Source organism: Salvia hispanica, chromosome 5 (genome assembly GCF_029641045.1).
Source record: "Salvia hispanica isolate PSC_SH4W2 chromosome 5, Shi_PSC_v1, whole genome shotgun sequence".
Taxonomy (NCBI): Eukaryota; Viridiplantae; Streptophyta; class Magnoliopsida; order Lamiales; family Lamiaceae; genus Salvia; species Salvia hispanica.
In genome coordinates, this window is record NC_142696.1 from 24239906 (window position 1) to 24253364 (window position 13459).

The 13459-nt window shown below is 37.9% G+C and overlaps 2 protein-coding genes across 2 annotated transcripts; one reads left to right on the top strand and one right to left on the bottom strand.

Moving 5' to 3' along the window:
* The first annotated feature begins 4269 nt into the window (after nucleotides 1-4269).
* On the top strand, nucleotides 4270-5433 carry LOC148926488 (uncharacterized). The gene has a single exon (XM_089059149.1). It carries the CDS (start codon nucleotides 4270-4272, stop codon nucleotides 5431-5433), a length of 1164 nt encoding a protein of 387 aa, XP_088915275.1.
* Nucleotides 5434-8173: 2740 nt separating this feature from the next.
* On the bottom strand, nucleotides 8174-10345 carry LOC125189656 (uncharacterized). Its single transcript, XM_048086910.2, has one exon. The coding sequence runs from the start codon at nucleotides 10343-10345 to the stop codon at nucleotides 8174-8176; it is 2172 nt and encodes a 723-aa protein (XP_047942867.2).
* Between the last annotated feature and the right edge of the window lie 3114 nt (nucleotides 10346-13459).

The window sequence follows — 13459 nt, forward strand, 5'->3', positions numbered from 1 at the left end:
TGTCATAAAGTTATGTAATAGGAGTAGTACTATTATTGATTAAAGATGATAACATAATTCCACCATCTATGATTATAAGTTCCATTTTCGGTCCCCTATGCAAATAGGAGTTTTTATTCATTTTTACTGTAAATGGTACTAAGCTCACGTCATTACAATAAAAAAAATCAGAAAATGACACTTTTTAATATTATTAAAGATGCTAATTTGTGTATCTATACTACCAACGCTTCATAAAGTGTTCTTTTTGTAAAAATGTCTAACTAAAATTTGGAGACACAAATAAAAGCGTCATAATAAAATGAAAGATTAAGACATTAACTTAAGGACGCTTTCTTTTGCGTCATAAATTATGATTATTTTTAAAAATTTCCGAAATCTAGTAATTGTGTCTCAATTTTTGTGTCCCTAAGAGATAAGATTTTTTAGTGCATCCAACTATCTATTTTTACTAACATTTTATTTAAAACTGCTCCATATATACAAGTGGAACATATACTGCACTAAATTTTTTCCATCTAATTTTTCTTAATATTATTAAAACTCATACTAGAGAGTAATGAGACTCCTAAATTCCCTCAAGTGCAATTGCAATTGCAATTGAACGGAATAATAACTTCTTAAATTCTTCCAAATGCAATTGCAACTGAAGAATAAAAAATAGAGTACTATTTTTTCAGTTCTATAGATGGGTAGATATTATTATACACTTATTTATAGTATCAATAAATTTTAATTCGAAGATCTACTTTATATTTCTAAATCAATTATTTAATTCAAAGATCTACCTTATATTTCTACCTTATTATTTACATTGACTTTTATAGTGGAATTATTTAATAAAAAAAATAACGAAAAACAATTAGTAAAATAATGGGGAGTGATGAATTGCTAACTCAATACCTCATTGCTAACTACAACTAATTTAAGGCCATAGGATTTTAGAAGATGTGTGGTCTACAATTTGCCATGTGTAATTTTCGTTTTTATTAATAAAATAAAAAAAGATAAAAAAAACGCCAAATTAGGATTTTAGATGAAAATGTCAATATAGTGTTTCGGAAATATCAACACAATGCTTTGAGAATGTCAACACGATGCTTTAAGAATGTTAACCCATTGCTTATATTGACATTCTACATGTATTATATTGACATATTTTATATAGTATGTTGACATTTCTGCTTTACGAAAAAATTGAAAAATTTTTGAATTTTTTTTCAAATTTTGACGTCGGAACATATGCATAGATGATATCGTTGGAATCCTTATAAAATTATCTTTAACTTGATATATGTTATATGAATTTAAAGTTTTGGGATTTCTTTTAAAAGTTAGTTATAACTAAACATGTAGTTAATTGACATTAATACCCCTATTGATATTTTATGGAATTAATCCTATGCCTTTATTGACGTTTTTTTTATCGTATTGATATTTCTTGGTTGATGATCTAGGCCCTTAATTTGAATATCTAATGGCTATTATTTAGTTGTAGTTAGCAATGAGGTATTGAGTTAGCAATATAACACTCTCCATAAAACAATTACTCCTAGTTATTAACATAGGGGAGTGATCAATTGCTAACTAATCACTTAATTGCTAACTACAACTAATTTAAGGCCATAGGATTTTAGAAAACGTATGGTCTACAATTTGCCACGTGTAATTTTCGTTTTTATTAATAAAATCAAAAAAGATAAAAAAAAACGCTAAATTAGGGTTTTAGATGAAAATGTTAATATAGTGTTTCGGAAATATCAACACAATGCTTTAAGAATGTTAACCCATTACTTATATTGACATTCTACATGTATTATATTGATATATTTTATATAGTATGTTGGCATTTCTGCTTTACAAAAAAATTGAAAAAATTTCGAATTTTTTTTCAAATTTTGACGTCGGAACATATGCATGTATGATATCGTTGGAATCCTTATAAAATTATCTTTAATTTGATACTCCCTCTGTCCCATTAGAAATGAAACGTTTGCTTTTTCACACATGTTTTAAAAAAATAATAATAAATAGTTAAATTAGAGAAAAAATAAAGTAAAAATGAGAATAATATAAAGGAGACTTTCCTCTACATAATTCTCTCTCTTGCTTTATTTTTTCACCACTTTAGTTATTTATTATAACTTTTTCAAAACAAGTGCGCAAAAGCAAACGTTGCATTTTTAATGGGACGGAGGGAGTATATGTTATATGAATTTAACATTTTGGGATTTCTTTTAAAAGTTAGTTATAACTAAACATGTAGTTAATTGACATTAATACCCCTATTGATATTTTATGGAATTAATCCTATGGCTTTATTGACGTTTTTTGTTGATCGTATTGACATTTCGTGGTTGATGATCTAGGCCCTTAATTTGAATATCTAATGGCTATTATTTAGTTGTAGTTAGCAATTAGGTATTGAGTTAGCAATATAACACTCCCATATTAACATATCTAAAAAGAGGGGTGCGTTATATGACTAACTATTTAAATTGCTAATTCTGTTAATTCATCAATATAGTGTATTAAAAATATCAACACGGTGACATCAAAATGTCAACACATAATACACTGTGTAATGTCATCGTGTTGATATTTTTAATACACTGCGTTGATGAGTTAGCAAGTTAACAACTTAAGAAAGTTAGCAATTGATCACACCCCTGTAAAAAGAAAGATATATAAGTGCATGATTCATCGGATTTGGATACAAGGAGTGGGTATTTGAGTACCCTAAAATATATCGGATCGGGTATCGAGTAGGTATTTCATACGATTTTCGGATTTGATACCCAATTTGTTTCGGGTTGGGTAGCCATGATACCTTTCCACCCTTAGCTACTACATACATACACCTATTAACTGACCAGAGTCAATTATGGGAGAATTCCGCATCTAAGAAATAAGATCAACGGTTGGGACAATGCATAAGCCAAACTCCACAATTCCACGAAACCTTTCGGAGTATTACGTTGCTAAGCTTATAAATTTACCCCACAACACAAGCCCCTCGATCAACAACAAGCAGTGAAGAATGTCCTACAACTTGAAAAAGAAAGCAAACACACTCTTACATCTTAGTAGTACAATTTACAGTACTCGTGCCATCGAAAAATAACCATTAATGACGACAACCACGGACGAGTCTTGGATGCGAGAGATGCTCGAAGCGCCAATGCCGTTGATCGGCATGTACGTCGCTCTCGCCTCACTCGCTTGCGCCGTGGCAATCTTGGCCGATCTCATTCACGGCTTCCGGTCCAAGAAGCTGTGGTTCCCCTCCAACTACTTCTCCCTCAACGCCACCACCCTCGCCCTCCTCTCGGTAGCCCTCAAGCTCCCCGTCGACCTCACCACTAACATGACCGCCGCCATCGACCGCCTCGCCAAGATCAGCAGCCTCGCACTCACCTCCACCGCCGTCGCCAACTTCGTCCCCTCGCTCGGCTGCATGACCGACCGAGACATTCTGGTCAACGTCGCTGCGTTGACCATCCTGATCTTGACCGTCATCGCTGATTTCTGCATCCAGATCATCGGGACGTGGTCGTGCCTCGACCACTGCCTCCTCTTGCCCGAGGAGATCCTCGCCCTCGGCCTCATGCTCCTCCTCGTCCTCGTCCTCGTCTCCACGGCCATCATGGCGCTCACCGCGAAAAAATGCCTCGAGACTAAATATCAGGAGAATCACAACCGATCCGCAAAAGATGAATGTTCCGACAAGGAGGAGGAGGCGGTGGTTGAGAAGCTGAGGAAAATGGTGGAAAAGTATTGGGTGATGGCGGAGACGGGCAGCCCTCAGTTTGTGATTGCTCGCTCCTCCGCCTGCGCTTCCGCAGGCGTCATCTGCCTCGGAAACGCTCTTTCCTAGCTGAGGCTATTGTGCGCACTGGGGTGGCGCACAATAGCCTCAGCCAGACCGGGTCCAGCTACGGCTGCTCCACGGAATGGATTCTACTAGTGCAGACCATCGGAGTGATTTTCGGCACGATCTTGACTTCATTCCGATGGTTCACAGCCGTCCGATTCGGACTCTCTGATTACAGAAGCTTCAGGATCCAATTCACAGTCGAGGATTACTGGATTCGGAAGCTTCTAGACTGCCAGGATTCTCCAATTCATCAATTGATTAAACACCACAAATGCAGAAGATTTCTCTACAACGTGAGAAGATGCGTTGTGTGCCTAATCAGCAAAGCTCAATTCTGTGTTGTTCTGTTTAACAAGCTGGTTTTAGTAATCTCACGCTGCGCTATCCAGAAGATGACTTCGGTTTCCGTCTGCGAATATTTACCAAACGTGAGGCCTCATTTTCTCGAGGGGGAGGCGGATTTGCCGGACTACATGCTTCGGAGAATCCCGAAGCAGGTGGATAAAGTTCTAGAAGCGTCTAGAAGGAAGAAGCCTACGAACCTAATCGAATTTATTCGCGATTCATCCTTCAGAGGCGTGGCTGAATTCGACAGCCTTGACGTTGAAAGCATACACGGGAAGGAGCCGAAGAGCTCCTGGTCTCTCGCGGTGTTCACGCTCGCATCCGCACTGCCTCGAGTCGAAAAGAGCAAGGTAGATCACCTCGTGAAAGTTGTAAGTGACGGCCTTCTGTTGCTGAAGACTGTGGAGGATAGCTTTTACAGTGATGAAGAGTGGAAGAATACAACCAAAGCTGCTGATTTGTGGCTGAGGGTCGATCTGTTTCGAAAATGGCAGGAAATCGACCTAGCTGAGATCGGTGCAAACAGTTCAACCAGTAAACACGCGCTGGAGAGGCTAGCGCGTGAGGGAAAAACGGTGGCGTCTGTTTTGGAAACAGACGTGCCGGAATGCCCTATGTCCAACCCTGCGAACTGGGAGCCAAGCATCATCGCGGCGAACTCAATGTATAGGATCAGCACCACGATTTTGAACAGCTGTGATGAGGAGAACGCTATCGGAGATGGTGGGGAAGTGTTTGATCGGTTGAGTAGGATGATCGCGGACATTTTGGCGGCGTGTTTCACCAATTTAGGGCGGGTGATAGAGGACAAGTGTCACCTAAAAGGGATTGAAGTGAGAGAGAGGAGCGTGCGGCAGGCTGCTATTCTATTGGGGAGAAGTGAAGAGATTCTCACTATTTCAGCCAATCGCGGTCTGCCAGCTGGATTGAATGCCGCTGCTGCTGCGTATGTTGAGGAATGGCGGAGCGCGATGCTGCAGGAGAGGGATATGATGAGTTCAGGCGCAATGCAGTCGGAGATGGAGATGGATGGTGTGATGACACCGGAGATGGAGAGTACAGGCGCGGAGCTGCAGGAGATAGGTGATGAGTTCAATGCAGATGGAGATGGAGATGGAGATGGAGATGGAGGAGACGAGTTTGGGGGCGATCACGAATGTAGAGGTGGCTGTGACTCGAGTAAGGAGCATCGGATTTCTGTTAGTCCCTAAAATCACGAACTTATTTGCATGAACTTAAATAGTGGATAGAAAAGCCATGGACTTTTCCGATAGTAGATTTGAAATTCTGACCAAATTAAAATTAGTTTTTTTAAAATTAGTTTTAGTAATAATTAATTGTTAGGATTGAGTTATTTCTTGGCAGTATAGATTGATCAAATGGATCTTTTGCTTTTATATTAACGACTATAGTACGTAGTTTCAATTGGATTTTGTCATGATCCGGCGACTTTTTGTTTATACTACACTACTACTCCTTATCAGAAATCCTTACCTATCTCTTTATTTTGGTACGGTCTACAACAATTTTTATGCGTAGATATTAATGACTTCGTCATGTGGTCGATATATGTCTAATAAATGAGCTGGATGTACTTGACGAGTTCCTATCCTTTCATCACATTGTAGTACATAACTTTGAAATAAATGCTTCATAATGTAGCATTGGCCCTAATGATGTCAACAGGCTATTCCGGCTTTTTATTGGTAAACAACAAATCAATGGTCTCACCATCAACAACATTCTTATGTTATCTTTATTTAAGATTTCAAACTTTGTAAAATTGTAAGTGGTGTTGTGTTAGGAGCATGTGGCGGATCCAGGTGGGTCGATGCCGTGAAGCTCGAAAAATTTCATTAAAATTAGCCTTTGTTTGAAGCTGGCATTGACTGGTGCAACAGTTTCACCATAATCCTTTAGAACTGGGGTTCAACTCTCGGTTTACATCCAACATCTTTTATCAACAAATCGCCCCACTACTTCTGCATTTCGACGTTATCAACAACCTTTTTCATTATATGTTGCCCACAAGTTGTCTGTCTGGATCGTCATTGCATGCATTTTGTACTGAGAGAGGAAAATTTGGCATGGATTACGTTATTGATTGACCTAAGTCAACTCTCAAAATTTATACTCCCTCCGTCCCACTTAAAATGAAACATTTGGAAATCGGCACGGGATTTTATGCAGTTTTGTTTTGTGAGTTAAAGAAGAGAGAGTAAAGTAAGAGAAATGAAAAAGTAGAGATAGAGTTATTTCCATTTTAGGAAACGTTTCATTTTTAATGGGACAAACAGAAAAGGAAAACATTTCATTTTTAATGGGACGGAGGGAGTATTAAGTGAGGTTGGGAAATAGGCTAATGAGAGAAATTTAGATGTATAAATTGACAACTTTTAAATAGTACTCCATAATACCTTCATGTCTTAAGCTAATAGTCTTGTTTTTTCTATTTGCTACTCCCTCCGTCCCATAAAAGTTGAGACAAAACTTTTGGGCACGGAGATTAAGAATGTATATTAAATAAATAGGAGAGATGAAAAAAGTAGGAAAGATAAGAGAGAGTAAAGTAAATGAAAGAATAAAGTAAGAGTGATTGGATGTTTTGTCTTTTGTTAAAAAAGGAAATGACTCAACTTTGTTGGGACGGACTAAAAAGGAATACGACTCAACTTTTATGGGACAGAGGGAGTACTACGTTACATAAAGTAGTCTCTTTTTATTTTTGGCAAATCTCTCACTGTAATAAGATAATCTCATTCCCAATTAATTATTTTAACCATTTGGAATTTGTTCGACGAGTTTCCTGAATTTTGTTTCGAATTAATCAGCGTGTCTAAGGTAAAAGTAATCTACTATTGTTGGATGTTCGAACCCAAAATCTTGTACGTAGAAGGTGTTCGACGTTTCGCTTTGCTTGTGTTACTCGTGCCTTTTTTGAACATTAATTGATGTATGAATACTGTTTCATATATAACAATTCTCATTTTGTACCTCTTCAATTTTCCGAATTTTTTGAGGTTTACAAAATATTTGAAGATATGTGACTGATATTTTTTTATTGATTCCATGCACTGAATCCGTGCGTTTGAACGAGGGTGAAGAGTCAACTAAAAATGGGCCGCGAATTTTGAGGCAATGGGCCGAAAATAAAGGCTTTTAGCTCATTTTAAGGGCCCTTTTTAGCTGGGAAAATATTTGAAAAACTATTTGAGCCGAAAACAGAAGGCTGCTAAAAATTTCGAGGACTCGAGTTTTCTTTCTCTAATCAAATTGGAGGGAAGCTGCGTTCGCAATCGACGGAATCCGGCGAGATCAAACGCGGGGATGGACGGACGGCGAGTGACGGCTAATTACTAGTACCGTTTCCTTCTCGTGATTCATTCATGAAATGCATTTAATTGAGGTTCACATTTTGATATGATGCTTTCAATTCAAGCCATTGCTGCTGAAAACGAAATTGAAGTAGATTATATAGATAAACCCTGCCTATTTAACTAATCCCCAATGTTGACGGAAATGCGATTCTCCTGTTCACGTGGATCGTCCTTATCTTCCGATCCGATCAATTTTCGCCGTTCTTTAATGTAAGCTGCCTTTAGTTTTTGATATGATGCTTTTAGTTTCTGCTATGGCTGCTGAAATCAGATATCGTTAATCAAAGCTTGTAATGGGAAATCAAAATTGAAGTAGATTACATAGAGTTGTTTAACTAATCCTCAATGTTGATGGAAATGCAATTCCCCTGTTTATGTGGATTGTTCCTGTCTTCCAGTCCGATCAATGTTTTCCGTTCTTCGATATAAGCTGCCTTTAGTTAAATTGAGGCTAACATTTTGGTCTGATGCTTTTTTAGTTTTAGCTATGGCTGCTGAAATCAGATATTGTTATCTCTTATTCAAAACTTGTAACGAGAAAATTGAAGTAGATTACATGGAGAGAGTTGTTTAACTAATCCTCAATGTTGATGAAAATGCAATTCTCATGTTCATGTTGATTTTCCCTATCCTTCAGTCTGGTCAATGCTCGCCATTCTTCGATGTAAGCTGCCTTACTAGGGTCGAGGATAGGAAATTCGTGTTGCTGTAGTAGTTCAATGATCTCCTCCGTTTCACCTAGATATTTAGCTGCTTTTCGCACACCCTTCTCCCTCTCCTCAATGGCATCACGGTGGCATTTGATGGTGATTGCTCGTGGTAGATTCGTGAGGCACGCTGCCAGTATGTCCGCTATCATGATGGATATTGTCTCGAACAGTTGCTCATGAGTTTTGTCGCCTCCGTGGTTGAGCAGAATTGTTTTGCTCATCCTGTACATTGCGTTGTCTGCAATGGCCTCTGGGGTCCAGTATGCTCGGTTTTGCACTAGGCAGTATTTGGAATTAGACACGAACTTCTCGACTTTTGCTTTAGAATCTTGATGGAATTGGTTTAGTATTTCTTCTGCATTCTTCCCTCTCAATGATTTCTCACTGAGATCCTTGTTCTGCCACCTGCTGCGAAACTCAACGTCTATGCTCACTGCGTCTGCTGCTGCTCTTATCTTCGCTAACTGGCTTTTACTGTCTAGTAGTTTGTCTATGAACTTCACATAGCGGAGCCCTTCAATGACTCCGCGAATCAGACTCTCCGATTTCTCCCTTTCAACATTCGGGATCGTTTGTGCAATGCAGGCCAGAGTGGCGATGGGCAGAGACCAGCAATAAGGGAGTTGTTGAGGATGCAGAGGCGGAACTTGATGGCTGTCGAACTCTGTCACCCCTTTGAAGTTGCGAGATTTGGACAGAAGATTCAGTAGGTTTCTTGTTTTCCTCTTCTGACCTCTCTTGATGTTTGCATCCACCTCTTTGAGGATGTTGCTCAGTGTTTCTGCTGGCAGCTCCGCCTCTCCATCGAGCTGAATAACGTAGCGCCTGAGGTCCACCTCGTCAGAAACTTGCCTCCCCTTTGAACTTGTGATGTAGTCGAGGCAGGATTTGATTGGCTTTGTCGCGCAGGTGGAGACAGCAAGGACTAGTTTGCTCGCCCGAACAATTAGATGTTGAGTAGAAATGCTGAGTACCAGAATTAGTCCTTTGAGAGCATGGAGTATTTTTCTACTTTTGAGATGTTGGATTTTTGCAGATAATGACCTCTGTCTCCATTCCACTAGCTTCAGAGTCCAGTAATCCTCAACAGTTAATGCATTTTTCATTGTGTTTATGCAGCTGGATGAGGTTCTATACCTTATGGCGACGAGCCATCTTGATGCCGGAGCAACGGTACCCACGACCACTCCAATAGTATGCGACAGCACAACCCCTATGGTTGACTCCTTGTAACTCGAAAGCGTTTGATCGAATAACCCCTCCCGGATCGCAATCCGTACCACGGCCTCCACCAGAATAACAGCAATGGTCAAGCTCACGATGCCTGACACGGTGCTTGTCACGGAACGAGCTATCACGAACTGAGGGCTACTGGTCTCCGCCATCACCCAGTATTTCTTGATCAACACCCTCAGTTTCTTCGTGCTTTCTCTCCTCGCATCCACCAAAGATTCTTCTTCGGCCACTGCTGAGTTACGCGTGTCATGGTACCTCGTCTCGAGATACTGCTTGGTGGACAGGATTGTTAGAGCAGATGATATGACCATGACCAGCAACAACAGCATCAACCCCATAGCCACAGATTCTTCCAGAAACATGCGCCTCGCGTTGAGATAGGACCGCATTTGGATGATCTGGATGCACACGTTTCCCGCGATGGTGATCACCAGAATGCTCAGAGCCACCACGTTCGTCACCAAGCTCTTGTTGTCCATGGACCCCAGCGACGTCAAGAAATTAGCCATGACAATCGACATGAAGGCGAGGCTGCTGACCTTCGCGAGACGGTCTGTGACAGAGTACATCTTGGTGGTGAGATCCACCGGTAGCTTCATCGCCACCGCCAGCAACGACAGGAAGGCGGAATTTAGGGAGAAGTATTTGGATGGGAACCAGTATTTCCTGCTCCGGAGCCCATGGAAGATGTCGGCAGCCATGGCGAGCGTGCAGAGCGTTGACGCCACGGCTGCATACGCTCCTATCCACGGCATTGGCCCCTCGAGCTGCTTCACCAACTTCGTGTCGTCGACTGGCATTTTCGAATACAATCAGATGATGAGGATGTGAGTTTATGTGAGGATTCTTGATTAAGGGTGAAGTTTGAAGGGATTGATTGCAACTTGCAAGATTACCAATGCTTAATATAGAGAGTATGAAGATAAGACTTTTCATGGCAACAAAAAAAAGTCATCTCTTATTTTCTGAATATTGTTATGGAATTTGTCTGTGTTGCACCTAATATACTGATAGAGATATGATGCCTTAATGTCATACTTTTGGAATGTATCGCCTGCTCTACTCAGGCCATTCTATTTTTAATGTTGGGAAAATTTCCAGAAAAATTAAGAAATCTGGTCAAATCCAAATGTGTCCCATAACTTTGAAAATTAGTCAGAAAAATTATGAAATTTAACATAGATGCAACTGCCCTGCGGGGTTCGATTTGACTATTTGAGGGTGATTATTTTGAAACCATGAAAAATTTAGAAATCTGGTCATTATCATCAGTTTATCACTTCTTGCTTTAGTTTTTTCTAAGTGGTGGGTACTAATGAGTTTATTTTTGGTAATCGAATATAATATTTTAATCATGGTTATGTCAACACTTTTCATAAATAAGTATTGATCAAATAATAATGACTTCAATGTTAAATGGTGTTTTATTATCTAATTACCAACTATATAACGCCATAATTGATTACATACATAGTGATGTAGTGGAATAGTGTAGTTTGACCAAAATGAATTTTATGCAGTAGTAATATTGAATGGAGATTACCACGAAGTTATATTCGATATGTGGCACTGAGTATCATTATTTGTTTAATTTTATATACTATTTTTTTTGATTTTAAAAATTTTATATACAGTAATTGTTAATGTTATCAAATTTATAAAATATTCAAAAAACCAAAGTTTGAGTTCAGAATAAATTAATATAATGATAAATTGAATTTTGAGTTTATAAATTTAATAAGCGTAATATTATCGATGATAGTTTTATAGTATTAGAATTTACTAATAAAATAAAATAAATAATACTACTAAATGTGAAATTAATGAAGAACATTTTTTTATAAATGATATTCAAGTAAAATATGCATAAAATGCGTGCATTGACTTATATAAAAAGTCTTCTATAAGGACAAACACATACACACGGACGCATGAAGACATGTCTTAAATTATTTAAAAAATTAAAATAATATAGAATATTTAATAAAGATGTACTATCAATGTAACAACTCATGGCCCCATGTTGGACTGGTCACAAGAATTCTTGTTATGGGCTAGACCAATAGAATTATTTCATCTGATTTTTAATAATAGTTGCTTTTAATGAAGTAATATACTCCCTGCAAGTGACCTACTTTTTTTGGGCACGGGATTTAAGGAATGATATTTAAATAAGTTAAAGTGGAGAGAGTAAAGTATGAGAGAGGGAAAAGTAGAGGAGAGAAGAGAGAATAAAGTAGATGGAGAATAAAGTAAGAGAGATGATTTTTTGCTAAAAATGGAAATAGGTCACTTATAGTGGGACACCCCAAAAAGGAATACAAGTCACTTATCTTGGGACGGAGGGAGTATCATTATCATGGTTAATTACATTTTTATTGTGTTAGAAATTAATGAATTAGATTTCAGATTGTCAAAATGACTTTTTAGCATCCAAAATATGGATGCGATCTAGATTTGTTGACGAAGACAATCTGGTTAGTCGGGTTGTCTAACTATTCGATTATGAGTAATTTATGTTATATTCATTTCGTATGCAAGATGTCAATATTTCTTTTTCGTAATTTGTCTCAACCTTGGAAATAAATTTCTCTTTTCTATTTTCTAAAAATATTAAATTTACATTTACACTCTACTTTATTTTACACAATAATTCCACCTAAATTGTGGTACCATTCAAGAAATTGGCTATCATAAATGGGGCAAGTATTTTTTGGATTATAAATTGACAATAACTTCAGGTTTTGGGCCAAATCTTGCTTGAAAAATTTATGATTTTACAAAACTAATACAGAATATTCTTTTTGATAGCTTTATATCTATTAATAAATGAATACATACACAAATGAGTGTTATATTGACTTAAAATTAACTCTAAGCGAGATGAGAATACATATATTTCTAAATAATTATCATCTTTTATTATTATGTTAATAATTAAAGCAGAATACCAAATAGTGAAATGACAAGTTTAACTTTAAAATATTGAATCACACATTTTTGGGTCAACTTAATTTTAAGTCAACCCTGTTGGGTTGCGGAATAAAATCAGTTCCTTTTTAAAATAAAACAAAATTTATAGGTTCCTATCAATTAACCCCTTTGGAATACTTTATTAGAAATGGACCACTCACCCCTTAAAAGGCCTCATTTGACGAGACAGCTTTAGGCTTCAACGCCTTCTTTGATCTACCCTTCTTGGTGGGCGCTGGCTCGGCGAATGTAGGGTTTTCAACATTTGGATCAACCACTCCACGATCACTGCACTCATTTTGCTCTTTTAAGTGGTGAGTGGCCCATTTCTAATATGGTATCAGAGCGGGCCCAAGTCGATGATGGATTTCTCTTTATTTCTTATCTACCTCACGAGTGGAAGACCGATGTCCTTTCCGGCCCACGTCGATGATGGTTCTCTCTTATCTCTTGCATTGCCTACCCACGTGATGGAAGACCGATGTCCTTTCCGGCCCACACGTGAGGGGGCGTGTTAAATTCTCTCAATTCTGTCCCACATCGACTTGATAATGATCCAATCTAATCTATATAAGTGTGGATAATCCTCCCCCTTATGAGACCTTTTAAGGGGTGAGTGGTCTATTTCTAATATACTTTTATAAAATTTTGAAATTAAAATAGAGTAATCTATAAAGGCATAGACTTCCAACAAATTGTTACTACTCCATAATTGGGCCATAATAATATTAATATTTCAGCGAAGGCAAAATGTATTTTATCTCTCACACAGTAATTCAAGTGAAGAAATGGATCCAAATTATTGTGCTCTATATAGTAGTGGTTGTTTGAGATAGATAAGTTATTCTTTTAAAAATATTTTTCATAGTACTTTTGTAAAACAGGTACGTCACCATGATTGACCAGAGTCAAATATTTTAATTATCGTTAAGAATGTGTTA

What these genes read in the sequence shown, in the direction of transcription:
- LOC148926488 (XM_089059149.1), top strand. Translation starts at nt 4,270, where the DNA reads ATGACTTCGGTTTCCGTCTGCGAATATTTACCAAACGTGAGGCCTCAT.
- LOC125189656 (XM_048086910.2), bottom strand. Translation starts at nt 10,345, where the DNA reads ATGCCAGTCGACGACACGAAGTTGGTGAAGCAGCTCGAGGGGCCAATG.